The sequence below is a fragment of the Bufo gargarizans genome, chromosome 6 (assembly GCF_014858855.1).
Source record: "Bufo gargarizans isolate SCDJY-AF-19 chromosome 6, ASM1485885v1, whole genome shotgun sequence".
Taxonomy (NCBI): domain Eukaryota; kingdom Metazoa; phylum Chordata; class Amphibia; order Anura; family Bufonidae; genus Bufo; species Bufo gargarizans.
Window position 1 is genome coordinate 266,754,843 of NC_058085.1, and position 21,102 is coordinate 266,775,944.

Sequence of the window (21,102 nt, forward strand, 5' to 3'; positions counted from 1 at the left end):
AGCAAACAGGGGATGTACCACCAACACCACCACCACCACCTCCGTCACCAAGCGTCTCAACCATGTCACACGCCAGCGTTCAGCTCTCCATCTCACAAACATTTGATAGAAAGCGTAAATTCCCACCTAGCCACCCTCGATCCCTGGCCCTGAATGCCAGCATTTCTAAACTACTGGCCTATGAAATGCTGTCATTTAGGCTGGTGGACACAGACAGCTTCAAACAGCTCATGTCGCTTGCTGTCCCACAGTATGTTGTTCCCAGCCGGCACTACTTCTCCAAGAGAGCCGTGCCTTCCCTGCACAACCAAGTATCCGATAAAATCAAGTGTGCACTGCGCAACGCCATCTGTAGCAAGGTCCACCTAACCACAGATACGTGGACCAGTAAGCACGGCCAGGGACGCTATATCTCCCTAACTGCACACTGGGTAAATGTAGTGGCAGCTGGGCCCCAGGCGGAGAGCTGTTTGGCGCACGTCCTTCCGCCGCCAAGGATCGCAGGGCAACATTCTTTGCCTCCTGTTGCCACCTCCTCCTTCTCGGCTTCCTCCTCCTCTTCTTCCACCTGCTCATCCAGTCAGCCACACACCTTCACCACCAACTTCAGCACAGCCCGGGGTAAACGTCAGCAGGCCATTCTGAAACTCATATGTTTGGGGGACAGGCCCCACACCGCACAGGAGTTGTGGCGGGGTATAGAACAACAGACCGACGAGTGGTTGCTGCCGGTGAGCCTCAAGCCCGGCCTGGTGGTGTGTGATAATGGGCGAAATCTCGTTGCAGCTCTGGGACTAGCCAATTTGACGCACATCCCTTGCTTGGCGCATGTGCTGAATTTGGTGGTGCAGAAGTTCATTCACAACTACCCCGACATGTCAGAGCTGCTGCATAAAGTGCGGGCCGTCTGTTCGCGCTTCCGGCGTTCACATCCTGCTGCTGCTCGCCTGTCTGCGCTACAGCGTAACTTCGGCCTTCCCGCTCACCGCCTCATATGCGACGTGCCCACCAGGTGGAACTCCACCTTGCACATGCTGGACAGACTGTGCGAGCAGCAGCAGGCCATAGTGGAGTTTCAGCTGCAGCACGCACGGGTCAGTCGCACTACAGAACAGCACCACTTCACCACCAATGACTGGGCCTCCATGCGAGACCTGTGTGCCCTGTTGCGCTGTTTCGAGTACTCCACCAACATGGCCAGTGGCGATGACACCGTTATCAGCGTTACAATACCACTTCTATGTCTCCTTGAGAAAACACTTAGGGCGATGATGGAACAGGAGGTGGCCCAGGAGGAGGAGGAGGAGGATGAGGAAGAGGGGTCATTTTTAGCACTTTCAGGCCAGTCTCTTCGAAGTGACTCAGAGGGAGGTTTTTTGCAACAGCAGAGGCCAGGTACAAATGTGGCCAGCCAGGGCCCACTACTGGAGGACGAGGAGGACGAGGATGAGGAGGAGGTGGAGGAGGATGAGGATGAAGCATGGTCACAGCGGGGTGGCACCCAACGCAGCTCGGGTCCATCACTGGTGCGTGGCTGGGGGGAAAGGCAGGACGATGACGATACGCCTCCCACAGAGGACAGCTTGTCCTTACCCCTGGGCAGCCTGGCACACATGAGCGACTACATGCTGCAGTGCCTGCGCAACGACAGCAGAGTTGCCCACATTTTAACCTGTGCGGACTACTGGGTTGCCACCCTGCTGGATCCACGCTACAAAGACAATGTGCCCACCTTACTTCCTGCACTGGAGCGTGATAGGAAGATGCGCGAGTACAAGCGCACGTTGGTAGACGCGCTACTGAGAGCATTCCCAAATGTCACAGGGGAACAAGTGGAAGCCCAAGGCCAAGGCAGAGGAGGAGCAAGAGGTCGCCAAGGCAGCTGTGTCACGGCCAGCTCCTCTGAGGGCAGGGTTAGCATGGCAGAGATGTGGAAAACTTTTGTCAACACGCCACAGCTAACTGCACCACCACCTGATACGCAACGTGTTAGCAGGAGGCAACATTTTACTAACATGGTGGAACAGTACGTGTGCACACCCCTCCACGTACTGACTGATGGTTCGGCCCCATTCAACTTCTGGGTCTCTAAATTGTCCACGTGGCCAGAGCTAGCCTTTTATGCCTTGGAGGTGCTGGCCTGCCCGGCAGCCAGCGTTTTGTCTGAACGTGTATTCAGCACGGCAGGGGGCGTCATTACAGACAAACGCAGCCGCCTGTCTACAGCCAATGTGGACAAGCTGACGTTCATAAAAATGAACCAGGCATGGATCCCACAGGACCTGTCCGTCCCTTGTCCAGATTAGACATTAACTACCTCCCCATAACCATATATTATTGGACTCCAGGGCACTTCCTCATTCAATCCTATTTTTATTTTCATTTTACCATTATATTGCGATGCTACCCAAAGTTGAATGAACCTCTCCTCTGCCTGTGTGCTAGGCCTAAATATATGCCAATGGACTGTTGCAGTGGTGGCTGACATGAAGCCTGATTCTCTGCTATGACATGCAGACTAATTCTCTGCTGACATGAAGCCAGATTGTCTGTTACGGGACCTCTCTCCTCTGCCTGGGTGCTGGGCCTAAATTTATGACAATGGACTGTTGCAGTGGTGGCTGACGTGAAGCCTGATTCTCTGCTATGACATGCAGACTGATTCTCTGCTGTCATGAAGCCAGATTGTCTGTTACGGGACCTTTCTCCTCTACCTGGGTTCTGGGCCTAAATTTATGAAAATTGACTCTTACAGTGGTGGGTGACGTGAAGCCTGATTCTCTGCTATGATATGAAGACTGATTCTCTGCTGACATGAAGCCAGATTGTCTGTTACGGGACCTTTCTCCTCTGCCTGGGTTCTGGGCCTAAATTTATGAAAATTGACTCTTACAGTGGTGGGTGACGTGAAGCCTGATTCTCTGCTATGATATGAAGACTGATTCTCTGCTGACATGAAGCCAGATTGTCTGTTACGGGACCTTTCTCCTCTGCCTGGGTTCTGGGCCTAAATTTATGAAAATTGACTCTTACAGTGGTGGGTGACGTGAAGCCTGATTCTCTGCTATGATATGAAGACTGATTCTCTGCTGACATGAAGCCAGATTGTCTGTTACGGGACCTTTCTCCTCTGCCTGGGTTCTGGGCCTAAATTTATGAAAATTGACTCTTACAGTGGTGGGTGACGTGAAGCCTGATTCTCTGCTATGATATGAAGACTGATTCTCTGCTGACATGAAGCCAGATTGTCTGTTACGGGACCTTTCTCCTCTGCCTGGGTTCTGGGCCTAAATTTATGAAAATTGACTCTTACAGTGGTGGGTGACGTGAAGCCTGATTCTCTGCTATGATATGAAGACTGATTCTCTGCTGACATGAAGCCAGATTGTCTGTTACGGGACCTTTCTCCTCTGCCTGGGTTCTGGGCCTAAATTTATGAAAATTGACTCTTACAGTGGTGGGTGACGTGAAGCCTGATTCTCTGCTATGATATGAAGACTGATTCTCTGCTGACATGAAGCCAGATTGTCTGTTACGGGACCTCTCTCCTCTGCCTGGGTGCTGGGCCTAAATATATGCCAATGGACTGTTGCAGTGGTGGCTGACGTGAAGCCTCATTCTCTGCTATGACATGCAGACTAATTCTCTGCTGACATGAAGACAGATTCTCTGTTACGGGACCTCTCTCCTCTGCCTGGGTGCCGGGGCCTAAATATCTGAGAATGGACTGTTCCAGTGGTGGCTGACGTGAAGCCTCATTCTCTGCTATGACATGCAGACTAATTCTCTGCTGACATGAAGACAGATTCTCTGTTACGGGACCTCCCTCCTCTGCCTGGGTGCTGGGCCTAAATATATGCCAATGGACTGTTGCAGTGGTGGCTGACGTGAAGCCTCATTCTCTGCTATGACATGCAGACTAATTCTCTGCTGACATGAAGACAGATTCTCTGTTACGGGACCTCCCTCCTCTGCCTGGGTGCTGGGCCTAAATATATGCCAATGGACTGTTGCAGTGGTGGCTGACGTGAAGCCTCATTCTCTGCTATGACATGCAGACTGATTCTCTGCTGACATGAAGCCAGATTCTCTGTTACGGGACCTCTCTCCTCTGCCTGTGTGTGTGCTGGGCCTAAATATATGCCAATGGACTGTTGCAGTGGTGGCTGACGTGAAGCCTCATTCTCTGCTATGACATGCAGACTGATTCTCTGCTGACATGAAGCCAGATTCTCTGTTACGGGACCTCTCTCCTCTGCCTGTGTGTGTGCTGGGCCTAAATATATGCCAATGGACTGTTGCAGTGGTGGCTGACGTGAAGCCTCATTCTCTGCTATGACATGCAGACTAATTCTCTGCTGACATGAAGACAGATTCTCTGTTACGGGACCTCCCTCCTCTGCCTGGGTGCTGGGCCTAAATATATGCCAATGGACTGTTGCAGTGGTGGCTGACGTGAAGCCTCATTCTCTGCTATGACATGCAGACTAATTCTCTGCTGACATGAAGACAGATTCTCTGTTACGGGACCTCTCTCCTCTGCCTGGGTGCCGGGGCCTAAATATCTGAGAATGGACTGTTCCAGTGGTGGGTGACGGGAAGCCAGATTCTCTGCTATGGAACCTCTCTCCAATTGATTTTGGTTAATTTTTATTTATTTAATTTTTATTTTAATTCATTTCCCTATCCACATTTGTTTGCAGGGGATTTACCTACATGTTGCTGCCTTTTGCAGCCCTCTAGCTCTTTCCTGGGCTGTTTTACAGCCTTTTTAGTGCCGAAAAGTTCGGGTCCCCATTGACTTCAATGGGGTTCGGGTTCGGGACGAAGTTCGGATCGGGTTCGGATCCCGAACCCGAACATTTCCGGGATGTTCGGCCGAACTTCTCGAACCCGAACATCCAGGTGTTCGCTCAACTCTACTTATTATCTATGATAGCATCCTCGCACCTAGGGCCCCGTAGATCATTAGAGAGAGAATACGCACTAAGCAGCAGATGGCGGGGAGGAGGGGTGATCACACAGTGTATTAGAAGGGACTTTTCCCCGAGGGGATTTAACTCTGTGTGAGGACATTTGTCCCTCTGACAGACTCCTTGTCGCTGCTTACTTCATGTCTCCTCCTTCGTGCCATCGTTTTCTGAATTCCGTAGCGGTGGCACTGACCATCTGTTGATCCGCCGTGCTTTATTTTATTCTGCTCCTGTTTGTGCATATATCTGTATGTATATGAGTATTATAAAAAAAAAAAAGCCCTCTGTCCTATAACTTAATGGACTCTTAGGCCCCTTGCAGACGAGCTTGTCCTGATGTGTTGTTAATGCATTCATTGAAAAATGTGCGTTTTCGCAGGCAGTCATTCTGTTTTGCCTGCGATCGCGTTCAGTTTTTATCGCACAGGTGCAATGTGATTTAATGCGTTTTGCACGCGCGTGATAAAAAACTGATTGTGTACAAGCAACATCTCCGTGAAAAAACGCATCGCATCTAGACTTGTTTGCAGATACAATGCCATTTTCACGCAGACCCATTCACTTCTATGGCACCAGCGTTGCGTGAAAATCGCAGAATATAGAGCATGCTGCGATTTTTCACGTGACGCACAAATGATGCGTGGAAACCAACGCTCGTGTACACAGCCCCACTGAAATGAATGGGTCCAGATTCTGTGCGGGCGCGATGCGTTTGCATCACGGATTGCACCCGCGCGTAAGACTCGCTCATGTGAAAGGGGCCTTAGATCTGGAAGTATCCGCTCTATGGAATTACAGCTGGTGTAAAACTACAACTTAGGGTTGATTAAGAGAGGAAGGAATCCTATGGGAGGTTTATCAAGACCAACGTTTCCTACTCCAGTGTTGATCTTGTGTGCCCTAGAGCGTGTTGCCGCAAATATTTTAAGAGGCACGTCCCTTTCTAGTGTCAATTGTGGTAACTCGGGTGGGCTGCAGACGGCTTCACCCCCTCCTGCTAAGCCCCACCCCCTTCCACTCCACTTTAGAAAAGTGATGAGAAGCCACATGGGCCATAGTCACAATGGACTGAAGGGGACCTCATTGACTTCTATGGGAGAGTTTTCTAGGCATGCTGTGACCTGTGCAGAGGTCAGGAGGAGGGAGTAGATAAGCTGTGATATCACCTATTGTGAATGGTGGATCCAGTGTTACCTAGACAGAGTTGATATCGTTGCATGCAGGATCGGAACGACAGGTAACTACAGTAAAGTGATCTGTACAGGCCAAGATGTGGCGTCTATGATTAGGCCTAGTGGCCAGTGCAAAAACTGCACTAACATTTTTTTTCTCTTTAGAGACCAAGATGGCGGACCAACGGCAGCGCTCCCTGTCTACCTCTGGAGAATCCCTGTATCATGTTCTAGGACTGGACAAGAATGCCACATCTGATGACATCAAAAGATGTTACCGGTGAGTAAAGTTGCCCATATACCTTCTGCAGTTGTCGGACAACTCTTATTGAGCCAACCACTCTGTCCCTCCCATGTACCCCCTTCCTCTGGATGCACATGCATGCCGGCAGCAGCTTCATACAGTGAGAAAAAAGGATCGGGCCTATTGAAGTAGCAAAAACTTGTACAGACCAAGTACTTCACACATTTGATGGTTTGCTACAGTTGTATCCAATCTAGGCAATCCTTTATGAACTCTACATATCCCAACAGCACAAATCAATCTCCTTTCTGATAGTTTGTTGCAGTGTTTTTTAGTTTAGAAGTCACAGAGGATCATCTGACTAAATACAATTGTAAGCCTTCAGCTGAGAGGAGTATAAGGTCTATATAGGTTTTCAGACTGTAAACAGGAAGGTTCCTATTCACTGACCACAAACAGAGATCTTAAAATTGATGTGCTTTCATGAAATGCATAGGAAAGCTGCAGGTGTTTATATAGGATATGTTATTGCATCTTGCAGGAAGCTAGCACTGAAATACCATCCAGATAAAAACCCAGATAATCCAGAAGCCTCCGAGAAATTCAAGGAGATCAACAACGCACACGGTATATTAACAGACGCCACGAAGAGAAATATCTATGACAAGTACGGGTCACTCGGACTCTACGTGGCGGAACAGTTTGGGGAGGAGAATGTCAACACATACTTTGTGCTGTCCAGCTGGTGGGCGAAGGTAAGTCATGAGAATGAGGAGCGTCAGGAACGATCTAGCCTGTTATTGGAGGTTGCTGTAATTTGCACACTTTTCAGATTTATTCATTAGTTGCAATGTATAACTGTATGCCTCAGGCTCTATATATTGAGTGCTATGTAAAGCAGGAGTCCCTCATCTCCCTGTGATTTGTATATGGAGTACTACTTATACCTGGAGTCCATGGTATCCTCAGGCTCTATATGTTGAGCATTAGTTATACGTGAAGCTCCTGATCCCCATAGGCTCTGTATATTTAGTGCTACTTATAGATGGAGTCCCTGATCCCCACAGGCTCTACATATTGAGTACTATATTTACCTGGAGTCCATTGTCTTCCTGGGCTGTCTGTATATAAGTAGCACTCAGTATGCACCATATTTTTGCCCCAAAAGACGTACTTTTTTCCCCACAAAGAGGGGTAAAAATGTCACTGTCTTATGGGGTGAATACTAATGAGTGCTTCCACTATGGAAGCGCTCATTAGTACCGGAGGCCCGGGAAGCGGTGAATACAGCACTCCCCTGGCTCTGTACTCACTGCTTCCTGGTCCTCTACCATCAGCTGAACACTCTGCGACCTCACGCTGTGCGTGTCGGGTCACAGCACAGCGCGCGGCAGGAGGAACAAAGAGCTCGATCCTGGGAACCCGTGAAGTCTAGAGCAGGAGAGGTAAGTTTATTTTTTATTTTCTCTGAGGTATGGGGATCTCATCTGAGGTCTGATTGAGGCTCATTCACATTGGGGTCTAAGCTGAGGTCTTATTGGGGTCTTAATAAAATTGGGAGCATGATCTGAGGTCTGATTGAGGCTCATTCACATTGGGGTCTGATCTGAGGTCTGATTGGGGCTGTGAACTGAGGTCTATTGAAAAATATTTTTCTTATTATCCTCCGCTAAAACCTAGGTTTGTCTTATGGGCGTCTTATAGGGCGGAAAATACGGTAGATCCCATGGTAATCAGACTCTATGTATACCTAATTCTCAGTATATTGCATTCAGAAAGTCTTTAGACCCTTTTACTTTTTTTACATTTTGTTATGTTGCTGCCTTGTGCTAAAAAATAATAATAATCCTGCATCATTCTGCGCTCAATGCCCCCTAATGAGAAAACAGAATGTTTGAAATCTTTGGTAATTTATTGAAAAGGAAAATCTAAAATCTTAGACATAAGTATTCAGACCCTTTACTCAGGACTTACTCATTTGAAGCAGGTTTGTCAGAGATTACAGCCTCCAGTCTTCTTGGTTATGATGCCACAAGGTTTGCACACCTGGATTTAGGGATTTTCTGCCATTCTTCTCTGCAGATTCTCTCAAGCATTGTCAGGTTGGATGGGGACAGTCAGTGGACAGCCATTTTCGGGTCTCTCCAGAGAAGTTTGATGGGGTTCAAGTCAGGGCTCTGGCTGGGCTACTAAAAACACCCCCATAGCATGATACTGCCACCACCACCATGCTTCACTGTAGGGATGATATTGGGCAGGTGAGCAGTGCCTAGTTTCCTCCAGACATGACACTTAGAAGATGTTAAGTTAAATTTTGGCTTCATAAGACCAGAAAGTCTTGTTTCTCAGTCTGCAGAGTCATTTAGGTGCTTTTTCTTTTTGTGCAAACTCCAGGTGGGCTTTCATGCGTCTTACTGAGGAGAGGCTTCTTTCTGGCCACTCTGCCATAAAGTCCAGACCTTTTGGAAGTTTCTCCCATCTGCACACAGGATCTTTAGAGCTGAGTGATCATTTGGTTCTTGGTCAAATCTCATACCAAGGCTGTTCTGCCCTGATTACTTAGTCTTGATTGTCCCAAACAACTTCCATTTTAAGAATTATGGAGGCCACTGTGCTCTTGAGAACTTTCAGTGCAGCACTTTTTTTGTACCCTTCTCCAGATCTGTGCCTGTGAAAGACTCTGAAGACTTTCTGAATGCATTGTGTGCTTGGAGTCCCTTGCCTTCTCATAATCTGTGTATAGAATTCTATCTATACCTGTAGGCTTTTTATATTGAGTGCAATGGATAACTGATGTTCCTGGTCTCCCCATGATCCATATATTAAGCATTATGTATAGATGGATTCCCTGATATTCCTTTTTTTTAATTTATTTTTTTATTGGGTGCTATGTATACCTGGAGCTCCTGGTCTTCTAGGATCTACTATATTTTTTACACTATAAGACTCATCGGCCCTTAAGATGCACTTAGGTTTTAGAGGAGGAAAATGAGAAAAAATATTTATTAGACCTCAGGTCGGACCACCAATCAGACCCCCAATGTTAATCAGATCCCAATATGAGCCCCATGCCATGCCTGCTTCAGTATGTCACAGTACATGTTGGCATTCATGGTTCCCTCAATTAACTGTAGCTCCCCACAGCTGGCAGCACTCATGCAGCTCCAAACTGACACTCCCACCACCATGCTTGACTGTAGGTCTTTGTACTCCTGACCTGGTTGCCGCTACTCACGATTGACACCATCTAAACCAAATAAGTTTATCTTGGTCTCATCGGACCACAGGACATGGTTCCAGTAATCCATACTCTTATACTGCTTATCTTCAGCAAACTGGGGGTTTTCTTGTGCATCAGCTATAGAAGAGGCTTCCTTCTTGGACGACATGCAGACCTATTTGATACAGTGTGCGGCGTATGGTCTGAGCACTGACAGGCTGACCCCCACCCCTTTAACCTCTGCAGTAATGCTGGCAGCACTCATACGTCTATTTTGAAAAGACAGCCTCTGGATATGACTCTGAGCTCGTGCACTCAACTTCCTCGGTCGACCATTGTGAAGCCTGTTCTGAGTGGAACCTGTCTTGTTAAACCACAGTATGGTCTTACCCACCGTGCTGCAGCTCCGTTTCAGGGTGTTGGCAAACTTCTTATAGCCTAGGCCAGTGATGGCTAACCTCAGCACTCCAGCTGTGGTTAAACTATGACTCCCAGCATGCTCCATTTATTTCTATAGAGTTCTGAGAGCAGCCAAGCAAGGGGGGCATCTTGGGAGTTGTAGTTTTACCACAGCTGGAGTGCCAAGGTTAGCCATCACTGGCCTAGGCGATCTTTACTTAGAGAAACAACTATTTTTTTCAGATCCTCAGAGAGTTCTTTGCCATGAGGTGCCATGTTGATCGTTCAGTGACTAATGTGAGAGCGATAACACCAGAGTTAATACACCTGATCTCCATTCACACCTGAGACCTTGTAACACTAATAAGTCAAATGACACTGGGGAGAGAAAATGGCTAATTGGGCACAATTTGTCCATTTTCACTTAGGGGTGTTTTCCCTTTTGCTGCCAGCGGTTTAGGCATTAATGGCTGTGTGTTGAGTTATTTTGAGGGGGCACCCAATTCACACTGTTATACAAGCTGTACACTGACTACGTTACATTGCATCAAAGTGTCAGATCTTCAGTGTTGTCCCATGAAATGTTATAATAAAATATTTACAAAATCGTGAGGGGTGGGTGCACTTTTGTGAGATACTGTATTTACTGTAGGTCCAGTACTTCCACAGTCCCTCCAGACTATATAAATTGAACTCTCTGTCTAACCGCAGTCCCTGGTCCTTGCACCCCTGGTTGTAGTGTATATCTTTTTCTGATCTCTTCAGGCTCCGAATATTGCGTTACAGCCCCTGGTCCCATTTCCTCAGGCTCCTTGCATTGAGCTCTCTGTATAGCTGCAGTCCCTGTTCTTTACACGCTGTGACTGCTGTATATAACTTTTTCTCGTCTCCTCAGGCTCTCTTCATGTTCTGCGGCCTGATCACCGGATGTTACTGCTGCTGCTGTCTCTGCTGTTGCTGTAATTGCTGCTGTGGAAAATGTAAACCACGGCCTCCTGAAGGGGAGGAGACAGACTTTTACGTGTCCCCCGAGGACCTGGAGGCACAACTGCAGTCTGATGAAAGGGGTAAGTGATGTTAGAGGTTGGATAACTTATGGGACATTTAAAAAGACGCAAAGAAGAAGCGCCGCCATTTTGTCATGTCAACCAGTCTTTCTCTCTTCCAATCCATATGGCCTCAGGTTACCCACATAACATCCCATCTCAAGTGTGTTCATATCTACTGTTTTGTGCAGAATGTGGTTTGGTCCCCTTTTTTAAATTTTGTAATTTACCAGTTGTGCCAATACCCTAAAATTCTTTGAACTCTGCATCAGTTTGATAACCTGGCACTATTTAATAATCCTGAATCTGTTTAAACCTTTCTGGACCTCCGCTGGACATGTATGGCAGAGGTCCGGTCTTTAAAGACGGCGCCCACTCGCAAGTACTGCGGGAGCACTAACTGTTGGGTTTCTGCTGCTTTACACAGCAAAGGCCTGGATAAGGTCCATAAACATAACCCAAAAAAATAGTTATGGGGTCAGAATATAGCTGTGAAAAAAATTATTTCTTCCCCCAAAGTTTTTATTTTATTTGCAGTATAAATATATAATTGTGGTATTGCGTAATTGTACTGACCTGGAGAATGAAGGGAACAGGTCAGAACGCCGTAAAAACGAAACCCATAGAATTGGTTTTCTTCTTGCAATTCCACCCCATTTGGATATATATATATATTTTTTTTTTTCTCCCCCAGCTTCCAGCCTTCCCACTACACTGTACACAATAGTAAATGGTGCCATTAAAAGTACAACTTGTCCTACAAATAAATAAGCCCTCATACAGCTATGTGAATGAAAAATAAAAAAGTTATGGCTCTGGGAAGACAGGGAGTAAAAAATGGGAAAACAGAAAATCGCAGTCAGTACAAATACGCTAACTACAGTGAATTAAAGAATCACAAAATACTGAATATTTAGGCCTTTCAATAAATAAATTGGTGAATCATATGAGGAAATGAAGATGCAGTGGTACCCCTGAATCCCCAAATGGTCCCATACACAACACACAGGGGCAGATTTAATAATCCTATAGATAGTGTAAACTAGTGTGTAGACAAGCTGTCTGGACCTGGACCAGATTCTTCACGGGAGCTCAGGCTGGGTGATAAATGTGGTACAGGGACAGACACTTTTCTCCCGCTGTATACCAGCTATGGGTTGGCTTAGTTTAAGACTGAATTTTATGCCAGAATTGTGGTGCCATTTTTGATGCAAAATGTCACATCATGGGTCACACCCTCTCCCATTAAGTCGCACACCTTTTTTTAATTCGGGGCAGAACCCTTCTCTAAACCTAGATGCGCCAAATTGCATCACTTTTTGGTTAAATTTATACCAAAATCTTGGTGCACTCAGATTAGCTGATGTGGGCCAATATGTACTAGAAAATAAAATGGAGCTTCCTGACCTGGTGTCCAAAGGAGAAGCTCATCCTGGCACAGGTGAAGAGCAGTACCGGGCATGTAGTACCATACTGTGACAGCCAATCTGTTCATGCACAGTAAGGGGACATTTATACGACTGCAGTGTTTTGCGGTTCCGCAAAACACGTATACCGGTCTGTGTGCGGTCTGCAATTTGCAGACCGCATGTGGCCACCAATTTAAAATAAAATGCCTATTGTCTGCATTTGCGGACGAGAATAGGACATGCTCTATATTTTTTGCGGGGCCGTGGAACTGAACTACAGGTGTGGACAGCACACTGTGTGCTGTCCGCATCTTTTGTGGAACGGATGACGACTTATTCATACGCTCGTGTGAATGAGCCCTAATACAAATACCGTAATACTTTTTACAGAACAGTCGTGGTATTGTATGTGGTTTTATGTTTCAATGGCCCCAGAAAGTCTCTTGCATGCTAAAACATTGTAACCACATTGGATAAAACACACCTCAGTATAGAGTAAAACCTAATAACCCAAGTGGGATAGGTGGATAACAGAATTATAGATGCACCTAGATAGAAATGTCAGATTGCTTCAAAACTCAGCATGCAGCCATGTTTCAGGCAGAAAAGTACAGGATGGTCAGTTTGGACATTGAGTCTTGCCACAATGCCCTATAAAAAGGCTCTCAGAGGCTACTTTTGGGTCGTGTACCTCTTGGTGAGCGATTGTTGACTGGTAGACATGCATCTACGGCACACTCAAATTTTTGCCCAGTTGACGGACTTTAGGACAGAGAGAATCGGGATTGTCGTTCTGATAAATTTTCTGCCATTTAGGTTGTTCTGACCTAGCTGTTAGGTGCTGTTGGGAGCAGTAGTTACATGAAGGCGCACACGGCGAACTAGTTCTGGACGACCCAGACAGGCCAGTCCCACAGTCTTATTATCCACCATCCAGACAGAAGTGGCCCCTTTATTACACACCCTGTCTCTGCCCAGACAGTTTCCAACAGAAGGAAATTTGGTGTCATGACATGCCCTGCCATCAAGAGCCAGCCCCTGTTGCCTTCGCTTGTAGTGGTGCCATGAAATAGAAGCCTGGACTGCAACTGAATGGAACCATATATGTTTATGTTTGGGATCCCATGACCGTTGTGTTCAAGTATGGAGGACTCATGGTGAGAGCTTCAATCCTGCATTCGCTGTGGAAAGGCACACTGCTCCAACTGCTGGTGTCATGATCTGGGGAGCCATCGCATACGGCAGTCAGTCCCCCCTAGAAGTGATAAGAGGGACAAAAGCTCAGAGATATGTGAAGGACATCCTGCAGCCACATGTGTGTAGCCTCTCATGGCAGGGCTTTCAACTGGTGTTTCCTGGGATTGTCTCCACCAGATTGCAATACTTTGGTGGCCTTCCCAGTCGCCATATTTTTCACCAGTTGAGCATTTAATGGATCGGCTGGAACATTAACTTTGGCAACCTACAAGTCTGTAGGATCTACAGGTCTGTGGGGAAATGTGCTTTAGGATAGCATACAGAACCTGTGCCTTCATGCCCAACTCCTCTTGTATCCAGGTTAGAGGCGGCCAAACGGGGTACTAGAGCCTAGTTTCCACTGTAGTTTTCCCCAGTAAAGTTATCCTTTCGTTTAATATTGTAATAACTTACATAGATCATCATTACGTTCACACATTCCCACAACTCCTTCTTGGTGCAGTATTTTACTTTTGTCAATGAGTGTAATAAAATGTGTACATAATGCCTAGAGGAGTAAACAGAAAAGTAGTCCTAAAAGAAAACCCCAATGGGCGAGCATATCAATCACTAACCCAATTGTGACGTATTTAAAATCCAAATCATAAGGACCTAATATCTGAAGCATGTGTGATGGTACTCACCGATCCCTGGCCACTACCCATAATGGCTGGATTTATTGTATGCTTTGTTATTTTAGGTCCAGATAGCCAGAAGTTTGTGTTATTTAATACTTGTGTTTTAAATTTGCACATTTTTTTTTGTATACTTTATGTATGTTATGTTTTGGGTAGGTACCTCTTTTTAATCAGCCTGGAAAGGGTTAAAGGGATTGTCTAGGATTTTGATATCGAAGGCCTATCCTCAGAATAGGTTGTCAATGTCTGGTTGGTGGGGGTTCAACTTCATCAGCTGGTTGAAGAGGCCGCAGTCACCTCAAAGCTCACCAAGCACAGCACGGTCCATTGTATAGCGGGTGTGCTTGGTATTGCATCTCAGGCCCATTCAGTTGAATGGGGCTGAGCTGTGACTGACGAACGTGACATCCCTGGCCTAGGAAGAATCCGCCGTGCTCACCTAGGCGCCACAGCCTTTCTCAAGCAGTGGATCAGCGGGGGTGCCAGAATGCAACCCCCATCCTGAGGATAGACCATTGATATCAAAATCCCGGACCACCCCTTTAAGAAGCCATTTATCAAGCGAACCATGCACAAGTCTGATGAGCTCGCTAATCATTAAAGGGGCATACACTGCACTTGCACCTGCTTTATTAGGCTACTTACAACCCTAACCATAAATATCTCTTAATGTCACATTTCCATTTTAGATGCTGCTGATATCCCAGTGTTGGTACAACCCAGTTCAGCCACGGAGACCACACAGCTCACCAGCGACTCCCATGCCAGTTACCGTACCGACAGCGCATTCAACTGATCACATGCGGGACCCCCAGGTCACTAGGACTAGAGAGGAGGGGGGAGAACTGATCTCATCCTACAGCCCTCTGTGTAATCATACCCCCAGCCCCTCATTTGACCAGCTAATTATCTTGTCCCCTCGGTGCGATGATTGAACATCCAGGGAGTAAAGCGCATGCTCACCACTCGCTTCCCTTACCCCCCCCACCTTTCCTTTTCATGATCAAATATTTTTAATTTATTTTTGTTTATGTCTAGTTTTTAATGGGTATATTTTTGTATGGGGACCTGTTACTTCCGCACCCCTCCCTTCTGAACCCTTTGTTACCCTCGGTCTCTGAGCGTGTGCTGAATCCAGCCCTTTGCCACTTTCTCGCGATGTGTCATATTTCAGGTCGGCGTGATGGGGGCAGGAAGTGATGTTTTAGTACCGATTTTGTTTTTTTTCCCTGTGCCCCCCTCCAAGAGGAGTTTTATTTCTGTCTGCGTAACATTGTAGTCTGAGTGCGTGGTACCGCAGGGGTGGGCCTGTGGTGTGTGAGTGCCCTATCAGCTGCTCTCTCCTGGCATGAAGGACGATTTACAGAAGAGGACGGACGGTTCTGCTGCTGGAACGTTGTCATTTTATTCTTTGTAAAATTGTTTACTGACAGACAGTGGAATTGGCCTGACCATATACACTCCCTCTGACAACAAAAACTTAATTTAAAAAACATTTCTTTAAGGTTTTTTACAAACCTTTCTGGGAGCCTGAAATTTTTGGCAAAAATTGTGCTTTGAGAACGTTTTATTTTTGAGGTGTGATACACCTGTATGATCTGTAGGTGGTGCTCTGTCAATTAGTCTTTGCCCTTCTCCAGTCTAGTCCTGCTGAAGCCCCCAGTGATTGCATTGTAGCCCATTGTCTCCGCTCTCTTTTACATTTCATGTGTAAGTGATCCCACCTCCAGAAATGGGAGTACTCTTGTTTTAATACGTAGTTAGTAAGGGACAGTGCGTTCTGGGAGCAGCTCTCAGCCACTAAACTGTGCATCCCTGGCACAGTGACTGCATACTCAACCCCCTGCATACTGTTGGTGTAGGAAGCCAGCGCCATATTTATTTGTATATAATGTCTAGTACTTTGCAGCGCTGTATTTATCTGTATATAGTGCCACTAGTGTACTCAGCGCTGTATGGTGTGTGTTTGTCTGGTGCTGGGAGAGAATTTGTCACTATGCCAAAGATATGTGAGCTTCCCCCCTTCCCACCTTCCCACCTAGTGGCTTGTCACGGGTCCTAGCACTTTCAGTGCTGAGACAATCTGATAACCGTGGCGCAGCGCACAGAGGGTTACCTGTCACTTATGTCATGTTCAGACTTTCTCTGTTTTGGGAACAATACAAGCTTCCTAATGTTTTCTGGAGGCATCACGGACTTGTTTGTGAATTTGGGAGCCGCCTCCGTAGCCTGTACAGTGGGCACTTCGTACAAATGGGGTCAGGTGTAGGGAGTGTCCGGTGGTCTGTCTTGGATGCAGTGTATCCTAAAGTTTCCAAATATTCGCTGTGAATGTATGTAGGCACTGTCGTCTTATATCCCTATGCGTAATACCAGCCAAGCTGAGCGTCGCTCAACCACCTGTGCCATGACTCTCCAGGAGGCGCCAGTTTAAGCCTTGAGGCTGTAGATCAGTATATTTGACATTTGTGATGGCCTGTTTATTTTCTCGTTTTTTTTCTTTACTTGCAGGGTGTAAGCGTAGACAAAACAGTGTATGAGCAACCAACCGCAGACTATCAGGACTGTGCTGTCTTTTTGGTGGACAAGGCTGAAAACTTTCTGTCTGTGATTAGGATTAGTGACTGGCATTACAACCACTCGCCACTAGATGGCGGCACTGCCTGGAAAAATGTCTTGTCCCACTGATTCTGTCCAGAATATACATGTTAAAATATCAATCTAATTAAAAAAGAAATTCCTAAAGGTGTGTAATGAAATTGGCATGACCTTCATTAATACACTACGATGCGCTCCTCTCTTTTCTCCCCACTCGGAGATGCTACGATGGCCTTTACTGACAATGGCCCCATCTTAATTCATGACATCCCCTCCATTCACAAAGCTACATTTTAAAGTAATTCAAGATACCAGTTTGGAATCTTCCCACATTGAGCCAACAGACACAGCCCACACTCAGCAGAGGAGGAGAAAACCGTGGCCCACTTTAATAGTAGATTGGAAGGTGATTGTTTCTTTACTCTAGCGCTCCAATCAGTGCAAAGGGCAGACTCAAGTGTTTCGCTCCATCCTGGACCTTGGTCATGGCCTATAATTATTCATAAAATCCATGCGTCAGTATACACACATATATAATCAGAGAGAAAGTCAAGGAGTCTAAGAAAAAAATTGAAGGCTTTAAATTACATAAAATGCATGTCTCCAAAGTAACCTACCAGCAAGTCAATTATCCATGATTAGAATTAATTGGCAAAAACTGCCCCCTCGAACATATGAGCACCACACAGAAGAAATGTCATATATAGCGGAGCCCTGAAGCAATGAGCAGATATGTTAATTAGGCTACTTTCACATCTACATTTTTGCTGGACCATGCTGGCATTCTGGTGCGCTCCGTTTCATTCCGTTCAGTTTTGTCCCCATTGACTATGAATGGGGACAAAACGGAAGCGGTTTCCTCCAGTATTGAGTTCCTATGACGAATCTCAATGGCGGAAAGGAAAACGCTGATGTGAAAGTAGCCTTTAAAGGGCGTCTACCATCAGATTTTGCCATATGTACCTGACTGACACTAGCGATGTGCTAGTGTCAGCAGTACATAAGTCGCCTTTGTTCACTTCTGTCTGCGGCCGTTCACCTAAAAAAACGTACTTTTATCCATATGGTAATGAGCCTCTAGGTGCTATGTGGGCGTCGATTCAGCACCTAGAGGCTCCGTCTACTGACCATTTTGGCCGCCCATGTAGCCTGCCCCGCAACTCTTGATTAATGTCCGATTTGCCTGCATCTGTCTAAATCCCTGGTGCCGGCTATCTCACTGTAACGTAGTCGGCGCAGTGAGAAAGCCGGCACCAGGAGCGCGGCATTCACTGCCTGAGCCAAATACAGAAGCGCAGGGGCGGGATTTAGACAGATGCAGGCAAATCGGATTTCAATCAAGAGTTGCGGGGCGGGCTAGAAGAACTACATGGGCGGCGAAAATGGTCAGTAGACGGAGCCTCTAGGTGCTGAATCGACGCCCACATAGCACCTAGAGGCTCATTACCATATGGATAAAAGTACGTTAGAAAGGAGTAATATAGAGAGAGCGGGGATGCTGGCAACAGGGAGGGAACATAGCCCATGCACTATAGATCAGGATAGGTAATCATTATAACCTTAGTGGGGGGTCCCAGTGCTGGCACCCCTGCCGATCAGCTGTTTCAGGAAGCTGCTGCGCTCCTGTCAGCTCTCCAAACACAGCGCCGTACATCATATAGTGGTTCTGCTTGGTATTACAGCTCAGCCCCATTCACTTTCATGGGGCTAAGCTGCAACTAGTACATATGGTAGGTGTATGGTAAAATCACACGGCCTAGAAAGAGTCTGCCGCACTCGCGGAGCGCTGGCCTCTTCTAACAGTTGATCGGCGGGGGTCCCAGGTGTCTGACCCCTGACAATCTAATATTGATGACCTATCGTGTAGGTAGGTCATCATTATTAATTACTGAAAAACCCCTTTAGGATCAGAGTCTCTTGAGACCATATGGGGACAGTGTCTGCAGTTCGTGTATCCAGTACAATTTGTGAGTCTTATGCGATTACCACCTCGGAGGGGGGATGTGTAAATATGCTAGAACCTGAAACTGTAGTTGACTAATGCAGTGATTTGTTAGTGATGAAGTAGTGTCGTACAGGTAAGTCCAGACAATTACATCTAATGGTCAATTTATACTTTGAGGTGCGGTCTCGCATCTTTTTGATTATATATACTGATGCATGTACTTTACAAGTATTATAGGCCGCGACCAAGGTCTGGGACGGACCGAAACACTGAGTCAGCCCTATGACAACTAGAATAAATAAACTTGCAATCTTCTATTAAAAGGTGCTGTGGGCTTCTGCTTCTCTGCAATTTGTGGGTGCTGACCATTATTGATGTACTGTATAAACCCTAGACTTGGCCTAGCTGGCAGCCTATAGGCTGCATGAGGGAAGCTGCTGCTTTTAATCAGATATAGGAATAAACATGGCGTCTCCCTCAGTGCAGTAACTGAAATGGCTGGATGCATGTGAGTGCAGCTCTGGTTGTGACTGGAGTGGGAGATATGACACAACTCCATACACAGGAAGTAAAGCAAAGTATTTTTAAACTGACCCTTGAGAGTTCATAATGCGCATCGCATCAGATCTGCAGGAATGTTCCTCTCTTTGTCTCTGCTCTTCTGTATTATAGTTTCTGCTCTCCTCCTCCTGCCAGGAGTAAATGTTGCAAGTGTTGGCGTCTGCAGATCTGTATGTCTAGTATCTGAAGGGGGGCTGGGTTGGGGTCGGGGTGACGCTGAGGTCCCTCTGAACATTTTGCAGAGGAAAAAATCATGTTTTTGTTTGTAGCATGTCATTACGTATGTTTGAATATTACCTAACGTGAAACGAAGCCAGACGGATGTTAAATTATCTCAACCACTACTGTAAAATAAATGTTTTGGTGCAGGAACCTCACACGGGTGTCTCGTGGGTTTTTGAGTCTCTGGTTGATCCCCAAAGTATTTTGTGATCTATGACAAAACAGCTCTGAATATAATCGCTCTTAAAGGCTATGTACACCTTTTGGGGCATTTTTTATTTTTTTATTATTGCATTAAAAAAGAAATTCAATTGGCCTTTATTTAAAAAAAAAATTGAGCCCTATTCTCTGTGCAGTCTTGAGATTCTCTAGTAGCATGCTCTGTGTTCTGTCAGGTATCTCAGCTGGCGGCTACTTATCTCTGATCTATGACCTTTAAAAACACATTATAGCTCAATTCTTATCTTGCTGATAAGAATGTGTTTTTGCGCTATTAATTTAGAGACAAGGGTTATACTTTAAATACTTTTAATAAAGGCCAATTGAAAAAATTATTTTAAACCCAAATTGAGTAAAATGCATTCATAAAAACAAATCACTTCTGGAGGTGTACATAGCCTTTAAAGCTGCAGTACTGTATATCTGGTGCAAACTATTTTAGCAGAATAATGTGTTCATTCTAGCTCAGCTACATCTGTACATTTTGGCCAGCTCTGTCACGTGATGTCAGTCTGACTACCAGGTCAAAGCTTATTCCTCCCTTGTAGATAGGATGCCTGTCTTGTTTGTGTGGCATATAAAACATTGGAATACAACGAATCCAGCACCAAGGAGTATTAAAAACACAGTTTTATTGGTTATACAGTATGTTACAGCCTGGATGACAGTCACGGATGCTTAAAGGGAACCTGTCATGTGGATATTTGATTATAATCTAACTAATTGTATACAATCATTAACTACTAAAAAGTACCTTAGATGTATTCAGTTACTGGTGTGACAGATGGTTACCTCATAATATACACACAAAGATGCCGCGTGCTAATGAGCTGATTTGAGTCCAGCGTGATGTCATCGAGTCCAGCGTATATTTAATTCAGAGCTATAGCCACTCCCCTGCCCACCTGCTGCTGATTCATGTGGAAAAAAACTGTCATTCAGCAGCAGGTAGGCGGGGAGAGTCAGGAGCTCATGAATATTCAGGACTCATCATTATCAGCTGGAGCTTTTCAATACAAGACGTTGGCAGATTGACTGGGTCAATTAAAGACAGTGACCCAGCATTTTGCTAAGAGAATCAGTCACTTATTTATGTTGCCCTTAGTTAGGACACCATAAAACTGGTGACAGGTTCCCTTTAAGCATTTTATAGCTATATATAAAGCTGTAGTATAAAAGCATAAGCCAGCCGGTAATAGTGCCGATATCGTATCACTTGG

The 21,102-nt window shown here is 46.0% G+C and overlaps 1 protein-coding gene across 2 annotated transcripts in view; it reads left to right on the forward strand.

Moving 5' to 3' along the window:
• Positions 1-19,813, forward strand: part of DNAJC5 (DnaJ heat shock protein family (Hsp40) member C5) — a 41,969-nt gene extending 22,156 nt beyond the window's left edge. Inside the window, exons 2-6 of one of the 2 annotated variants that reach the window (XM_044296622.1) lie at positions 6,311-6,425; positions 6,931-7,144; positions 10,904-11,075; positions 15,027-15,152; positions 16,849-19,813. In XM_044296622.1, coding sequence (XP_044152557.1) covers positions 6,319-6,425; positions 6,931-7,144; positions 10,904-11,075; positions 15,027-15,133 — 600 coding nt within the window. In that variant the 5' untranslated portion in view covers positions 6,311-6,318 and the 3' untranslated portion in view covers positions 15,134-15,152; positions 16,849-19,813. Of the gene's footprint in view, positions 1-6,310; positions 6,426-6,930; positions 7,145-10,903; positions 11,076-15,026 lie in introns of both variants that reach the window. The other variant, XM_044296621.1, reaches the window with a different exon arrangement.
• The last annotated feature ends 1,289 nt before the right edge of the window (positions 19,814-21,102 follow it).